The sequence below is a fragment of the Lonchura striata genome, chromosome 7 (assembly GCF_050655825.1).
Source record: "Lonchura striata isolate lonStrDom1 chromosome 7, ASM5065582v1, whole genome shotgun sequence".
Classification (NCBI taxonomy): domain Eukaryota; kingdom Metazoa; phylum Chordata; class Aves; order Passeriformes; family Estrildidae; genus Lonchura; species Lonchura striata.
Genome location: NC_140709.1, coordinates 845,001 through 861,095, shown reverse-complemented (window position 1 = coordinate 861,095; position 16,095 = coordinate 845,001). Strand labels below are relative to the sequence as shown.

Here is a 16,095-nt window from a genome sequence, read left to right as displayed (position 1 = left end):
CTGCTGAAGTGGCAGGCGGTGACAAACTCAGCCTTAGTGTCACTGCAAGGATATTCCTTACATGTCTTCATTGCTCTTCTTTCTTGCTCTTTTCCTCTCAGTCACCACCCCTCTCCCCTCCTGCTCCACCTTTATTGTGGAGGCAGATTGGAGGCATCGCTGTGATTTCATGGCTTTGTTTCCCCAAACTTCTGTTTAAAGCCGTGTTGTGGCCACACGTGCAGTCCATTATTTGTAGATTTATGAACCCCTTTACCTGAGAGCAGCTGTTGTGCCCCAGCCCTTGCCTGGGCATTGGGTGCAGGGCAGCCCCCAGGTGCCACCCTGTCCCTCCTGTTTCAGCCCTGACAACATGGGGCTGCTGGACCCGGCCACCAGCGACGGCAGAGTGATCTTCTTCCTGCCCTGGGAGAAGATGACGATCGCGGGGACCACGGACAGCCCCACGGACGTCACCTCCCACCCCATCCCCACGGAGGAGGACATCAACTTCATCCTGTGCGAAGTGCGCAACTACCTGGGCCCCGACGTGGAAGGTAACCCCGGGCCCTGCTGGGGAGGCTGGGGCATCCCAGCCTGGGGGGAGCCTGCTGCTGCCCGAGGCCGTGCCTGGCACCTGGCTGTGCCACATGCTGAGCGTGCAGGGATGCTGCCCTGCAGCACCACCCACACATCTCCCCAGCTGCCCATCCACCCGCCTCCCTCCAGGGAGGGTGCCCGGGCAGCCATCCTTCCTCCAGAGTGGGGGTTTGGTTTATTTAAATGGTTCTGTGAAAGCATTCCTACTGCTGCGTTTCTGCTGCAGCATTAAAGTGAGTCTGAAAAGCACTCGGGCAGGAGCACTGTAACATAGGTTTAGGAAAACCTGCTCTCTGGGGATGGGAAATGAACAATTCCTCGTTTCCTGAAGTGGAGAATTGATGTCTGCTTGTTGTATGAAGTTCTGACCATGTCCAGGGAAGCTCTTGTTGCGTGTCTGGAGCAGCAGTTGGTGCTGGAACCACAGGAGACCAGGGAGGAAGATGGGAATGTGAATAGGACAGAGATTAGTAGGATACTGGGAAGAAATCCCTGGCTGGGAGGGTGCCCAGAGCAGCTGTGGCTGTACTGGATCCTGGCAGTGCCCAAGGCCAGGCTGGACACTGGGGCTGGAGCAGCTGGGACAGTGGGAGGTGTCAGGGCTGGGATGGGATGAGCCCAAGGTCTGTCCCAAGGCAGGCCATTCCCTGGTTTCCCACGTGTTTTCCAGCAGCACATTCGGAAGTGCTCAGTCTCTGTGGCTCAGCCCAGCCGGGCCCGTGCTGCTTTTCCTGTTCAATTACTGTTTATAGATGGCTGGAGCTGCAATAACAACGGCACTGCCCATATCACCCCTCGACAGCCCTGCCTGTGCTGCCAGAGCCAGTGCCAGGGTTATCAGCTTCCACAGGCTTGGACACCTTCCAGCTGCTTAATTACAGCGTCACGCGTGCTGCTTTCTGTAGTTTCATTAGTTTATAAACCTAATACAGGGTCTTGTGTCTGTGATTAACACTTCATTTTGGCAGGTTGAACACGCTGTTAGAGCACATTGATTTCGGAAATCTATTCCGTGTTCTTTGGGGGATGTTTTTTACACCCTTTTAGTGATTTTTCAATTATCGGTCATTTGAAAGTTGTATTAAAAACATGTTCCAAAGACTTCAGTATAAAGCAAATTGGTAACTGCACTTAGGGTGAATGCTGTGGATAAAGATGGCTTGTCAAGAGAAAATCTTGGAATAACAGCTTTCAATCTAGAGAAAAGGCTTGTAAGATCTGAAAGGAAATGTTACACGCGTGTAACAAACTTTTATTTTGGTTTACAAAATGTAATGTAAGGACTATTCAGGGTCATTGGGAAGAATTTTTGTGGAAAGGAGGGGTCAGGCTGGAGTTGCCCAGGGAGATTTGGAGTCCCTGGAGCTGTGCAGGGAACACCTGGCTGTGGCACTCAGTGCTCTGGGCTGGGACAGGCTGGGCATTGGTACCAGCTGGACTCGATGGCCTGGGAGAGCTTTTCCAACATCACTGGTTCTGGGATTCCATAGCCCAGCTTATCCCCAGCTCTGGGGGTGCTCAGGGCCGAGCAGGGTGTGGGGTGGGAATGGGGCACCCCTGGGCTCAGGCTGGCCGTGCCTGAGGGTGGCTCTGCACAGTGAGAAGAGGAGACGTGCTGGCAGCCTGGAGTGGCATCCGGCCCCTGGTCACCAACCCCGACTCCAAGGACACCCAGTCCTTGTCCCGGAACCACGTCGTGACCATCAGCGACAGCGGCCTCGTCACCATTGCAGGTACCGGGGCTTCCTCCCAACTCCAGCTCTGCTGGGCTTCCCCGGGGCATTCCCTGCACAGATCTTGTTCTGTGGGAATTCTGCTCCTGTGATCGAGCTGCTCTGTCAGTGGCACGGGGCTGGCCTGGAGCGAGCCTGGCAGCAACCGTGTGATAGATGGAGTGCACAGATGTGTCTGGAGGGTGTGGAGGCTGTGCTCCTGCTGCCTGCCCCACCTAACGAGGTGAGCACTGTCCCCCCAGGTGGGAAGTGGACAACCTACCGTGCCATGGCCCGGGACACCATCGACGCGGCCGTGCGCGAGCACGGGCTGCAGGCAGGCTCCTGCAGAACCATGGGGCTGCAGCTGGAGGGGGCCCAGGACTGGAGCCCCACGCTCTACATCCGACTGGTCCAGGACTACGGGCTGGAGAGCGAGGTGAGTGCTGCCTCCTGCCTTGGAGGGCTTTGGTGTCCCCTCTGTCAAACACCAGCATAACTTGGGCAAGGTCTGGTGAGCCCCATCAGAGCTGGGGCAGAGATAGTTCTAACAGAAATAAAGGTAGTAATTGTCCATCGTCTTCCCCCTTTTTCTTCCTCCATATCTTGACTGTTTCCTGCTAAAAGTGCTGTGACTTGCCGGGGCCTGTGGTCCCTGGAGCCCCCCGAGCTGTGCAGCAGCATGGTCACCGTGTGGCAGGAGAGCTGGGCTGTCAGGCCTGGTGGCACAGACACAGCGGGGCAGTGCTGGTCCAGCCTCCCGGAGCACAGAGCTTCCTCCCACACTGGCACACTCCAGCACCTTTGGCAGCCTGCTTGTTACTGGGGATGAGGGAATGGTCAAGGAAAATGTGTCCTTTGTGTGCTTTCAAAGCATGCTGGATTTGTTTTCCTTTCCACAGGTGGCTCAGCACTTGGCTTCCACCTACGGGGACAAGGCTTTTGAGGTGGCCAAAATAGCCCAGGTGACGGGGAAGAGGTGGCCCATTGTTGGGAAACGTCTGGTATCTGAATTTCCTTACATCGAGGCTGAGGTACGTGGGGAAACCATGTCACCTTCTGTGACTGTGTCCTTGGGACCAGCAGCTCGGCGGCTCCGAAACATCTCCTTGAGCCCTTTCCTTTGGGGAGGCCAAGGTATTTTCTGTGCCTGTACCCAGAGCACGCTTCGTGTATCGATATACACACACATTAACATACTTTATACACACATTAACATACTTATGCACAAGTCAGTGTTTATCCAGCGCCTGTTTTTTACTTCATGCACGAGCGCTCGGCTCCGGATGGGATCTGTAAAATGTCCCAAGGAAAGGCAGCGCTGCCAGCCTTGCTGTGGGCTGTGGGAGCCAGCCATGCCATGGGGTGTGGGCTGTGGGGTGCCAGCCTTGCTGTGGGGTGTGGGCTGTGGGTGCTAGCCATGCTCTGGGCTGTGGGCGCCAGCCCTGCTGTGGGTGCCAGCCCTGCCATGGGCTGTGGGTGCTAGCCATGCTCTGGGCTGTGGGTGCCAGCCCTGCTGTAGGTGCCAGCCCTGCCATGGGCTGTGGTGCCAGCCCTGCCATGGGTGTGGAGCCAGCCATGCCGTGGGGTGTGAATGCCAGCCCTGCCGTGGGCTGTGGGTACCAGCCCTGCTGTGGGTGCCAGCCATGCTCTGGGCTGTGGGTGCCAGCCCTGCCCTGGGCTGTGGGTGCCAGCCCTGCCGTGGGCTGTGGTGCCAGCCATGCTCTGGGCTGTGGGTACCAGCCATGCTCTGGTGCCAGCCGTGCCGTGGGTGTGGTGCCAGCCCCGTGCCCCCTGCCCCCAGGTGGTGTACGGGGTGCGGGAGTACGCGCGCACGGCCGTGGACATCATCTCGCGGCGCACCCGCCTGGCCTTCCTCAACGTGCAGGCGGCCGACGAGGCCCTGCCCCGCATCGTGGACATCATGGGCAAGGAGCTCGGCTGGTGCGAGCAGAAGAAGAAGGTACCGAGGGCCCTGTCCCGCTGCAGCTGCTGTGCTGTGCCTGGGGAGCTCCCTGCTCCAGGTCCCAGCTGGCTGAATGGAGAACTGCAAGCGGTTTTATTCCGGGCAGAACGAGTCACTGGGTGCATCTCATTCTAAAGACTTTATCTGTGAAATGGGTTGGGATTGGCCAGGGGTGGAGGGGAAGGGGAAGATCTGTATCCTCTTGCTCCCCAGCCGTAGAAGTGAAAGCAGGCTTGGCATTGCTGTCTCATTCCTGTCAGTTATTTTGCTTTACTGACACTTTTCAACAGATCTCCCTCAGCAAAGGAAGCTCCTGTAACCATAAAGAACCTGCCTGGTGTTGAGCTCCCTGGCTTTGGGCAGCTGTGTGAATCATCACACTAAGATATCAAGTGGGAGAGAAATGACAGCTTGTAGGCCTGGCCTGAAAAGGCCATTTCTTCCTGAAAGGGGCAGACAGACCGTGTGTGACTGAAAGTGTGGATGCTCCTGAAAGCATTTATACAGAAATTAGAAGCCTTTACTAGCCTGAATACCTTTTTCCAAGGGTAAAAAGTGCCTAAGTTTAACTTTCTGATATTTCTCAGCTGCCATCTGTTTAATTTTGCGACCTTAGAAGAAGAACCAAATAGTACAGTGTAAAACAATAAATACTTGTGTGAGAACTTGCTATTGCTCAGATTCTCAGGTTTTGTGTTTCCATTGTAGGAAGAGCTTGAAACGGCTAAAACATTCCTGTACTATGAGATGGGCTACAAGGTGAAAACAGATCAGTTAACAGATCAGTCTGAGATCAGCCTGGTGCCTTCGGATATCGAGAGGTGAGTGAGGCAGGAGGTGCCCGAGCTGCTGTCCCTGCAGCCACGGTGCCCTGACGTGCCACCCCTCCCTGGCAGGTACAAGAAGCGCTTCCGCATGTTTGACAAGGACAAGAAGGGCTTCATCACCATCCTGGACGTGCAGCGCGTGCTGCAGGTGAGCTGCCCCTGCTGCTGGCTGCTCTGGAGCTGCCCGGGGCAGGGGTGAGGCTGCTGAGCCCCTGCTGAGGCTGCTGAGCCCCTGGTGGGGCTGCTGAGCCCTGGTGAGGCTGCTGAGCCCCAGGTGGGGCTGCTGAGCCCCTGCTGGGGCTGCTGAGCCTCTGGGGAGGCTGCTGAGCCCCTGCTGGGGCTGCTGAGCCCCTGGTGAGGCTGCTGAGCCCCTGCTGGGGCTGCTGAGCCCTTGGTGAGGCTGCTGAGCCCTGGTGAGGCTGCTGAGCCCCTGCTGAGGCTGCTGAGCCCCTGCTGAGGCTGCTGAGCCCTGGTGAGGCTGCTGAGCCCCTGGTGAGGCTGCTGAGCCCTTGGTGAGGCTGCTGAGCCCTGGTGAGGCTGCTGAGCCCTGCTGAGGCTGCTGAGCCCTGGTGAGGCTGCTGAGCCCTGGTGGGGCTGCTGAGCCCCTGCTGAGGCTGCTGAGCCCCTGCTGAGGCTGCTGAGCCCTGCTGAGGCTGCTGAGCCCTGGTGAGGCTGCTGAGCCCCTGGTGAGGCTGCTGAGCCCTTGGTGAGGCTGCTGAGCCCTGGTGAGGCTGCTGAGCCCTGCTGAGGCTGCTGAGCCCTGCTGAGGCTGCTGAGCCTCTGCTGAGCCCCAGGTGAGGCTGCTGAGCCCTGGTGAGGCTGCTGAGCCCTGCTGAGGCTGCTGAGCCCTGCTGAGGCTGCTGAGCCTCTTGGGAGGCTGCTGAGCCCCTGCTGAGGCTGCTGAGCCCTGGTGAGGCTGCTGAGCCTCTGCTGAGCCCCAGGTGAGGCTGCTGAGCCCCCTCCTCCCTGCTCCTTCCCTGCAGAGCATCAGCGTGCAGATGGACGAGAACACCCTGCACGAGATCCTCAACGAGGTGGATCTCAACAAAAACGGGCAGGTGGAGCTCAACGAGTTCCTGCAGGTAGGTGCCTCCTGTGCTGCCAGCCAAGGCTGGATTTCCAACAGCAAAGTCACAGCTGGGGAACTTTTCCTGTGCTTAGGGCTGGGTTGGAGACCAGGGGAGCATTACCTGTGCTGGTGGGGCTGGTGCAAGGGGAACACAGAGCATCCTCAAGCAGTTTGGAAATTCAGGGCTTTTTCCACTCAGACTCAAAAAACAGGTGCCATTTACAAAGTATGCCCCAGTCCAGACATGAATTTGGCATTTTAACCCCAGAAATGCTGTTTAAATGTATTTAAGATTATACAGGTGTCCATTGGAAGGTGCATGGCAGAGGTGTGCACACTGACATTATCTGCAGCTCTTAAGGGTTGTTACAAAAATGAGCAAACTAAGAAACTGAACAATAACTAAGTAACCAAATATTTATAGTGATAAATAGTAATATAACTATAATAATTATAAGCTAAATAAGTGAATAATTAACCAAATATTATAAAGAATGAGCTTGTAGTTAGAACCCATGCAGGCCCTATAACCCATTTTAATTCCTGAATTGGCTAAATTGTCTCAGTTTCTCTGAAAAAAAAGACATGCATCTGCTTTTTGGGGGGCTTTTAAGCAAACCCTAGGGTGCTCCCTTTGCATGTGCAGTTTGTCAGCTGGGCTGGTGTTTGAGGAGTCTTTTTTGGGGTGGTATTTCAGAGCCTGCCATGTCTCCCCTGCCCGGTGGCAATGATGAATGCCAAACAGGAGAGAAATTAATGCTGGGGATTTTGGTCAATGTCAGCCCTTTCTTCACTGTGTCAAGTTAAACAAACAAGATCAAGGCAAAGGAAATGGTAATTGTCTCTCTGGAGATGAGCTGGGGATAAGAGCAGCATTGTTGAATCTAAATGCAGAAAATTTTCACAGGTTGTGTCCAGCATTAGCAAAAAGGAGTATTTATTTGCCTAAAATGCAGCAATTGAGCTGAGGAGCTGCAGTGAATTTGGGGAAAGGGGAAAAACCAAACCAAGCAAGCCAGGGGGAAAGGAGGACCAGTGGCTTTGGGAGTTTGTGCTGCTCTGTTCAAATGGCAGAGCACAGCCCAGCGGGGTTCTGGCTGCTGAAGGGTCACCCTGGTACCTCTGCTGCCCCTCTCACTGGGCAGCCAGCCCTTTCTGCAGGGCTGAGCTGGCTGGAGTTTGGTTAGGTCGGGTACATTGGCTGGGGAGCTGAAACAACAGGAATTGTTCTTCTGTGGGCTTTGGGGGCGTTCTGGGCTGTTTGTGCCACGCTGACCAGTCTCACCAGGGACTGCCAGCCCTGCATCATCCCATAGAATGCCAAGGCCAGGCAGTGCTTAGGAGCATTTCAGGGTTGTTTGTGCAAAGCAGGGTTGTTGTGCAAAGTTGTTTGTTGTGTGGCTCCTGCACATCTCCCAGAGCAGCCGGGCTGTGGAGCAGCAGTGATGGGGATGCCTTGTGGAGGCTGCCCTGGAGCAGAGGCTGGGCAGAGTCACAGAATAAACAGGGATTTATTAAAGGATTTATTAAAGGATCTCTTCCATGGATCCACCTTGGGCAGCACCAGAGCCCAGCCAGGGCTGCACCCAAATGAACCAAAATGGTCCCAAAATGCACGAGCGCTCCCGGGGCTCTCCCTGGGATCAGTTCTGCTCCATTGGCACCTTGGAGTTCATTGTCCCATTCCAGCTCCAGCCCAGGCAGTCCCACCCTGCTTGTTTTTCTCTCTCCAGCCCACGCTGTTTGTGCTCCTGGGCTGAGATTTGGATCATTTGGGTGCCCAGCTGGAGAAGGAATTGTTTTGTCTCCCTGCTCTGTGCAGAGAGCTCAGCAACACTGAATGTGAAGCTCAGAGCTGCACACCAAAGCAGCACAGAGCCTGAAAAATAGAAATGCTAAACCCTGAGGCATCAATGGCCCTGTGGGGCTGAGCCCTCTCCTGTGCCTTGCACTGCTCCAGGGGAGCACTCAGTGCTAAGCAGGAAGGTGCCACTGAAATGAACTGGGGTTGCCATGGAAGGAGCAAAATACATTAGATGTTTGTTTAATTTTTTAATGGATCTGTTAAGCCAGTGCCCAATACTTGAGTGTTTGCTTTCTGAAAACTTTCAAGTAATTGCGTTTCAGCGCAGAACTTGTGCAAGCCCTGGGCAAATATTTGTGGAGGTTTGTGTTGGAAAATGGAGCAGGTAGTGCCTGGGGGCTGCTGGCTTGCAGGTGGGAGCAGAGCAGGGCCAGCCTCGTGGCCCTGGCAGCCCCCGGGGCTGGGAGCCAAGCTGGGCAGCCGGGGCAGGCAGCACGGCGGGCACGGAGCCCGGGGCACAGGAGCTGGCGAGCCAGCTGCTGGCACTGCTGCCCCGCAGGGACAGGCAGCCCCGAGCTGCTGCTGGGATGCAAAGGCCACGTTCAGGCAGGAGGAATCGTGGCGTGCCAGCGTGGTTCAGGTGGGAAGGGGCCTCAAAGCCATCCTTTCCTCTAAAGCTCATTGCCCCGGGCTCTGGCAGGCTGCTGGCCCAGGAGCCAGTGCTCTGCTGCTGGGACATCCCTGGCACAGGCCTGGCCTCCTCCCTGTGCCCTGGAGCTGGGAGGGAGGCCAGGGAGAAGGCCACACCACATTTGCACAGGTCCAGCTTCTGCTATGGGGGAAGGAGTCTGAGGGTTCCTGCAGTCAGTGCCAGTAAAAAATTGCATTTGGCAAGTGCCAGTCGCTTCCCCAGCGCTCTCTGCAGAGCTGGCTGCAGGTAATCTCAGCTCTAATGCTGGCTTTATCCATGGGATAAAAAAGAATTAGCTAAAATCTTAGCACTAGTGTGCTTTCACAGTGCGAGAGAGGAGTCCAGCTTCCAGGACTTAGAGGCAAATTAGTTTTAAAAGTCTATAAAGGAATTTGGATTTGAAAGAATTGTGGGAGTCAAGTACAGCGTCTCTCCAGAGAAAGGCACGTGGGTGGAAGAGGGCAGGTGTGGGATCAGTGGTGGATCAGGAATCATGAAATCCCTGCATGATGTGGGCTGGGAGGGACCCTAAAGCTCATCTGCAAGCCAGGGCCAGGGACACCTTCCACTAGATCAGGGTGTTCCAGCCTGGTCTGGGGCACTGCCAGGGATCCAGGGGCAGCCACAGTTTCTCCGGGCACCCTGTGCCAGGGTCTCCCCACCCTCATTGAGAACAATTTCTTCCTAAATGGAAAAAAATCCTGACTCTTCTGTGAGCTGCACCCTTCAGATAGTACAAATTCAGGTATCAGGAATTACAGAGAAAACCTGTGCACCTGCTGGGCTCCCCCCATTCCGAGGTGTCAGAGGAGCCCCCAGTGATGATGGCTGGCTGCACTGGTGGTGCCTGCACTGCTCCAAGTGCATCATGCTTGGCACCTGCCCTCCTCCTGCCACCCAGGCCTGCCCAGGGCAGTCCTGACAGTCCTGGGAGGTGCCAGTGAGCCGGGGGCAGCCTCTGAGGCCACAGCTGGGGTTTGCAGCTGGGGTTTGCAGTTGGGGTTTGCAGTTGGGGTTTGCACTCTGGGGTTTGCACTTTGGGTTTGCACTCTGGGGTTTGCATTTGGGGTTTGCAGTTGGGGTTTGCACTCTGGGGTTTGCACTTTGGGTTTGCACTCTGGGGTTTGCATTTGGGGTTTGCATTTGGGGTTTGCAGTTGGGGTTTGCAGTCTGTTGGGGTTTGCAGTTGGGGTTTGCACCCTGAGCCACTGTCCCTGTCCCCAGCTGATGAGTGCCATCCAGAAGGGCCGCGTGTCGGGCAGCAGGCTGGCCGTGCTGATGAAGAGGGCCGAGGAGAACCTGCGCCGCCAGGCCATCCCCGTGGACCGCAGCGGCGGCGGGCTCTGAGCCCGGTGTGTCCCCAGGGACTGCCCGGTGTGTCCCCGGTGTCCCCAGGGACTGCCCGGTGTGTCCCCAGGGACTCCCGGTGTGTCCCCAGTGTCCCCAGGGACTGCCCGGTGTGTCCCCAGGGACTGCCCGGAGTGTCCCCAGGGACTCCCGGTGTGTCCCCAGTGTCCCCAGGGACTGCCCGGTGTGTCCCCAGGGACTGCCCGGAGTGTCCCCAGGGACTCCCGGTGTGTCCCCAGGCTGCCCGGTGTGTCCTGCCCGGTGTGTCCTGCCCGGTGTGTCCTGCCCGGCGGTTCCCCGTGCCTCCTGTCCTGGCAGCACTCAGGAGCTCTGGGCACCCTGGGCACGCCCTGTCCCGGCCATGCCCGGGCTCCACCTTCACCCTGGGTGCTCAGAGGCAATCCTGCCCTTAAACCTCTCTGAGCTGCTCCTGCCTCTGCAAGGAGCAGCAAGGGGGGAAAGCTGTGTCCTGGAGTGGAGACGCCGTTCCAGAGGAGCACTTCCCGGGGTGAGGGTGATGGAGACCTGTCCTGAGCCTGCTGTGCCTGCTATTTGCCCTGTTGCTCCAGTGCTGCCAGCACTTGGCCTCTCAGAAATTCCAGCTGGAAAACAAGACACCTGCATTAATCACCCGAGGTAATAATGTAGCTGAAAGCTGGGCACAGCTTCCCTTCTCCCCTGTTAACACAAATAAACTGCCTCTAATAAATGGCATTGTCTGCAGGTGGTGCTTTGTGCAGTCAAATAAAGGCAAAAGGTGTCTTATGCTAAAAAGAGCTTCAAGCTTGGGTCAAACCCTGATGGGGCAGGTTTTGGTAGCACAACGTTGTTAAATATTACCTTAAAAATGCTCAGATACGGTGAAAAAAGCAAAGTGTATGTCTTGCATCCTACTAACTTTTCCAGAAGAAAACGGCTGTTTTTCAGCAGGCTCGATGGAAAAGCAAAGCCTGGAGCCCTCAGTGGAGCTGTTGCAGCACTGCTGTACCTGCCTGGTGCCCTCCTGCTGCTGGCTTGGGCTGAGATCAGCTGGGAGGTTGTAGAACAAGGCAGTGAAACCTGGTTTTCTGCTGGATTTGGCATCTGCTGTATTCCCTGAGTAGAGCAATTTCCACCTCAAACCGAGCTTCACTTCCCAGGGGTCGGAATTTCTGCTGAAGTAAAATTTGATGTATTTAACTGGTATCAGCACGTCCACTGATGGAAAATAACATCCATCAGGGGTGCCCAACAGGGCAGGAGTGAACAGCAAAGATTCCTTGGATATTTTAACGGGGAAAATGGCTCCAGGCACAAATGGAGATGCTGAGCAGTAGTGGGGTACAGCAGTGAGTGCAGATACTGTCTTGGGCTGCAGAAGCAGAGCCCTTAAAAAAAAAAAACATTAAACATTCAGATGTTGAAAAACAGTAGATACAAAAGAAAAGGGTAAGACTCACCTAAAATGAGTTCCTACAACAGTTCAATGGGTTTTGCATGTTCAGTTTGCTTTTTGCTGCAGATGTTGTTCAGGTTCTGGCTCTGTGCTTCGAGCAGGGGCTGGGGAAGGGGGAGTTGGCACATCTGACACCACGAGGATGTTTTAATGGACAAAGGGCTTTGTTCCTGTGGTCCTGCAGGCTTTTCCTTTTGAGCTCTGTTCCAGAATGTTCAGGTGAAGGATGGAATGTTTGTGTTCAAAGCACAGTAACAGCTTTCACATGTCCTGCAGAATGGAGGGAAGTGGATGTATAGCACACGGTAATTTTGGCTCAGTGGGCGAGGGAAGGGGTTCAGGAGTCTACTGTTAACAGAAGTGTAAGGGGAAAAAAACAAAGTAAAAGTCATGAGACCTTCTCCAGGCCAAGTGAAGAAAAAATATTTCCTATGTTGAACAGGCTTTTTGTAAAGAAAAAATATTTTCACTATTGAACAGTTTTTGTACAGTTTAAAGAAAAGTTCTCCACTCCTCTCTAACTGGCATTGTTAAACCTGAATTTACCTGGAAAGCAGGATTTCTGTGTTGTACCCAAAGTATGTTCTTTGTTCTCTTGTTTTGCTAATCTTGCATCTGGAATGTGGCTGTGGGTTCTCCCAGCTGTGTGTGTCCCTGGACATGGATTTGCTTTGTGTGTCAGGCTTGTGTCAGCTCCTGCTCCCCCAGCAGTGCAGGAAAGCTCCCCGTGTTTATTTATCCCCTGGCTCTGACTGCAGGAGCGCTGCCTTTGCTCTGTGGGGTCTCCATGTGGATGTTCTGTGGCAAGAGTTGCATGCTGTCACTGGCTTGCTGTGCTGATCTGGGATGGAAAAGCAAATGGGACTGTGTGTGTGAAGGTTTCTGGATTTTCTGTGGGTATTTTGTGCTGTAAATAAGGTGCCCCTGTGGGGAGGGGGATCCGTGCAGTGTCTGGGTGTGTATAAATACGTGGACAGACACACTGCAGCTTCCCACGTGGCACTTGTTGTCAGGTTCCTCTTGCAGCCCGGGCTGTTCAAGGCTGTGTTTGAAGCTGGGTTGTCATTTTTACAATGTCTCGGTGTTTTCCTGCCATTATTTATTACCTTTGATATCTGGAATGAGCCGCATGCGTTTATTGAGCAATAAGAGGATGTATTTAATGTGCCTTGTTTTTAACTAAGGACTGGAAGCATGACTCAATAAAAGTGGCTAAAAAAGCTCCTTTTGCTGGCAGTTTGTCATGGCAGGTGCACAGATACCTCGGAGTGGCCCCGGGGAGGTTTCTCTGAAGGAGGAGGTGGGGATGGGTGGGTCTGGGGAGCAGAACCAGGTTCCCAACACCTGCCCCTCTCAGCTCAGAGCTGAGTGCTCTGCAGTGTGCGAGCGAGGAGCGAGTGCAGCCTTGGCACTGCAGTGGCAGTGGCAGTGACAGCAGCAGTGGCAGTGGCAGTGGCATGGCAGTGACAGCAGCACGTGAGGAGCCCTGCCCTGCCCTGGGGCTGCAGTGGCAGCAGCCTCGGTGTGTGATTTGTGCATCTCCTCCTGGATTCTCATCCAGGAGCCCCCACGCACGGCTGGGATTGATCCTGACCCAAAGCAGTGCCAGGGAGGAGAGAGGTTTCCCAGTCCCGTGGGTCGGGCTCCAGGTGAGCCCAGGCTGCCAGGAGAGTTCCAGCAGAGCAGATCCATTTTCCCTGCCAGAGAGTCAGCAGTTAGCACAATCTTCACAATCTCCAGATTATTTCTGGGTTAATTTACACTTGTAGCAGGGATGCTGCACAGCTGCCACGGAGCTGTGCTGATGTGCAAGCAGCTCCCTGCAGAATGAACCAGAGCAGAGGAGAACCACAGAGATTATGGATTTTCCCCTAATCCACGGCATGGAAGTGATAAAGCAAAGAATGTTTGCTGTGATCAGCTTTATCCCAAATATTTTGCAGCACTAGAATTGCCTCGTGTCAAGCTTTTGGCTGTGCTGCTGGAAGGCACAGGAGTCTGGGGCCAGTCCCTTCCTCTGCTGTCTCCCCAGGATGGTCAGAAATCCAGATTTACTGCCCCTGGTGTGGCTGTTGCAGCCTGGTTAGAAACAGCATGGGGAATAGCAAAGCAGCATTGAAATCTCAGCATGGCCCGAGCAGGGCGTGTCCCGTGCCAGCTGGGGGCTGATGGCAGGGATGGGGACAGGCCACCTGTGGGGCCGTGGCCGTGCTGCTGGGACAGCTCTGTGCCCCTGGACAGGCCAGGATCACACACCTGCACTGCCCAGGTGATCAGGAGTCACACACCTGCACTGCCCAGGTGAGCAGGGGTCACACACCTGCACTGCCCAGGTGATCAGGAGTCACACACCTGCACTGCCCAGGTGAGCTGTGAGCAGAGATCACACACCTGCACTGCCCAGGTGAGCAGGGGTCACACACCTGCACTGCCCAGGTGAGCAGGGATCACATATCTCCATGGCCCAGGTGAGTTCTTTGCAGGGATCACACATCTCCATGGCCCAGGTGAGTTCTTTGCAGGGATCCACACCTGCACTGCCCAGGTGAGCTCTGTGCAGGGTTTGGGTCCCACACCTCCATGCCCAGGTGAGCTCTGTGCAGGGATTGGGTCCCACACCTCCATGCCCAGGTGAGCTGTGTGCAGGGTTTGGGTCCCACACCTCCATGCCCAGGTGAGCAGGGATCCCACACCTCCATGCCCAGGTAAGCTGTCTGCAGGGTTTGGGTCCCACACCTCCATGCCCAGGTGAGCAGGGATCCCACACCTCCATGCCCAGGTGAGTTCTTTGCAGGGATCCACACCTCCATGCCCAGGTGAGCTCTGTGCAGGGATTGGGTCCCACACCTCCATGCCCAGGTGAGCAGGGATCCCACACCTCCATGCCCAGGTGAGTTCTTTGCAGGGTCCCACACCTCCATGCCCAGGTGAGCAGGGATCCACACCTCCATGCCCAGGTGAGCTGTGAGCAGGGTTTGGGTCCCACACCTCCATGCCCAGGTGAGCAGGGATCCACACCTCCATGCCCAGGTGAGCCGTGCTCCCCGGCGGGGCGCAGCTCTCCCTGCCGGTGCCTTTATTGGCCGGGCCCGGCTCCGCAGCCGCAGCCGCGCTCGTCCAGCGGGGCCGGGGCACCGTGTTGCAGCGGCGGGCTCGGGCTGGTCCTGTCCCCGCCCAGAGCAAATCATTCCCTCTCCCGAGTTGTCGCTCCGTTTATTTTGCACAGATTCATTTATTATTTTTGCATCTCTCCAATTAACGCATTTGCAATTCATTCCTATGCAAGCGGAGCTGCTCCTGTCCAAGTCGAGGAGCTGTAAATCTTGGATCTATTGAGCTGACAGGGGAATATATTTCATTTTTCCCCATGAATCATTTGCCATCCTTATTGCAGAAAAATGGCGAAATTATGGTGTACCGTGTTTTCATAAATTACTGCTTTTCTCTCCCCCCCTGCACTCCTCTAATTTGTAATTTCCTGGGAGGAAGAGGAGTGTGGGAGCCCGGAGTAGCCAGGTGAATAGGGCTTGTTTCTCCCGGAATTGTCTGAAAAGCTGCCTCGTCCCTTTTAAATTGTGCATGGAACAACTAATAAAGATTTCGTATGAATTTAAAAACTGATTATTGCTACTGAAGTTCTCCTGGTGTTAAGAGATTCTCCAGTTAAACTGTTGTAGGAAGGAGGGAGCAGTAAGCAGGGATACTTTACTGGGAATTTTTCCCCCCTTCCTTTAGATTTCTGCTTTCCTGCATCAAAATCTTGTGAACCGCAGAAAGGTCAGGATTTTTCTGGTTTAGGAATGTAAAAAAGTCCTCGTCTAGAACCCTGTAGCTGACAGAACAGCATTTAAAACCTTGCCCATAATATTTATTTTGAAATCCCAGAAATATATATGCATTTTCCACTTGAGGCTGAGCTGGGTGGCCAGTTCTAATTAGTGACTCATTGCATCAGCAAAGGAGATGGTTTATCCCCCATCTTCTCTTGGAGCCAAGTTCTGCCTGGTTAAAAAAATACAAAAATGTTCATCACAGTAAGCTGTTAAATTGTTTTCAAAATTGGCCATTTTTTAAATGGAGCTTATCCAGCTCTGGCAGTACTTCAGGTTGCACTGAACCATTAAATAAAAACCAGAGACAAAACGCCTTTGAAAAGGGTTAATTAGTTTTAATATTGATTTATTCCATATAGGGCATTAATAGACTAGAACACTTATTTCTGTTTTGGATCACTAAAAACAGTCCTTCGTTCCCGAACAGTTTGTTTCTAATAAATAAATTTTTAAAATAAGACCAATTAGAGTAATTTGAGGTAATCCGCGATGTTGGTTGTTTTTTCACAAAGGTGTAAAATGTTGATTCCTGTTGATTTCTGCAGAGGTTTGGCTTTGCACGGATGGATCCTCGGGGATGCCCAGCCTGGTCCCCAGGCGGCAGAGTGAGGATGAGGAGGATGCCGAGCGGAGCATCCCCGCTCCCTCCTGCTTGTGGGGGCGGCTCCCGGGTCCCTCCTTGGCTCCTGATTCCCTCCTGGGTTCCCGGGTCCCTCCTTGGCTCCTGATTCCCTCCTTGGCTCCCAAGTCCATCCTTGGTTCCCTGTGTCCCTCCTTGGCTCCCGAATCCCTCCTTGGTTCCCGGGTCCCTCCTTGGCTCCCTGTGTTCCTC

The 16,095-nt window shown here is 54.5% G+C and overlaps 1 protein-coding gene across 6 annotated transcripts in view; it reads left to right on the top strand.

The window, feature by feature from the left end:
- GPD2 (glycerol-3-phosphate dehydrogenase 2) overlaps positions 1 to 12,654 on the top strand; it is a 50,883-nt gene extending 38,229 nt beyond the window's left edge. For 2 of the 6 annotated variants that reach the window (XM_085584836.1, XM_085584837.1), the window contains exons 9-18: positions 343 to 536; positions 2,178 to 2,312; positions 2,555 to 2,730; positions 3,194 to 3,325; positions 4,096 to 4,254; positions 4,966 to 5,078; positions 5,154 to 5,232; positions 6,068 to 6,166; positions 9,873 to 10,022; positions 10,066 to 12,654. In XM_085584836.1, coding sequence (XP_085440962.1) covers positions 343 to 536; positions 2,178 to 2,312; positions 2,555 to 2,730; positions 3,194 to 3,325; positions 4,096 to 4,254; positions 4,966 to 5,078; positions 5,154 to 5,232; positions 6,068 to 6,166; positions 9,873 to 9,995 — 1,210 coding nt within the window. In that variant the 3' untranslated portion in view covers positions 9,996 to 10,022; positions 10,066 to 12,654. Of the gene's footprint in view, positions 1 to 342; positions 537 to 2,177; positions 2,313 to 2,554; positions 2,731 to 3,193; positions 3,326 to 4,095; positions 4,255 to 4,965; positions 5,079 to 5,153; positions 5,233 to 6,067; positions 9,848 to 9,872 lie in introns of those variants that run through there. The other 4 variants (XM_077784860.2, XM_085584834.1, XM_077784861.2 and 1 more) reach the window with 3 other exon arrangements.
- Positions 12,655 to 16,095: the final 3,441 nt, after the last annotated feature.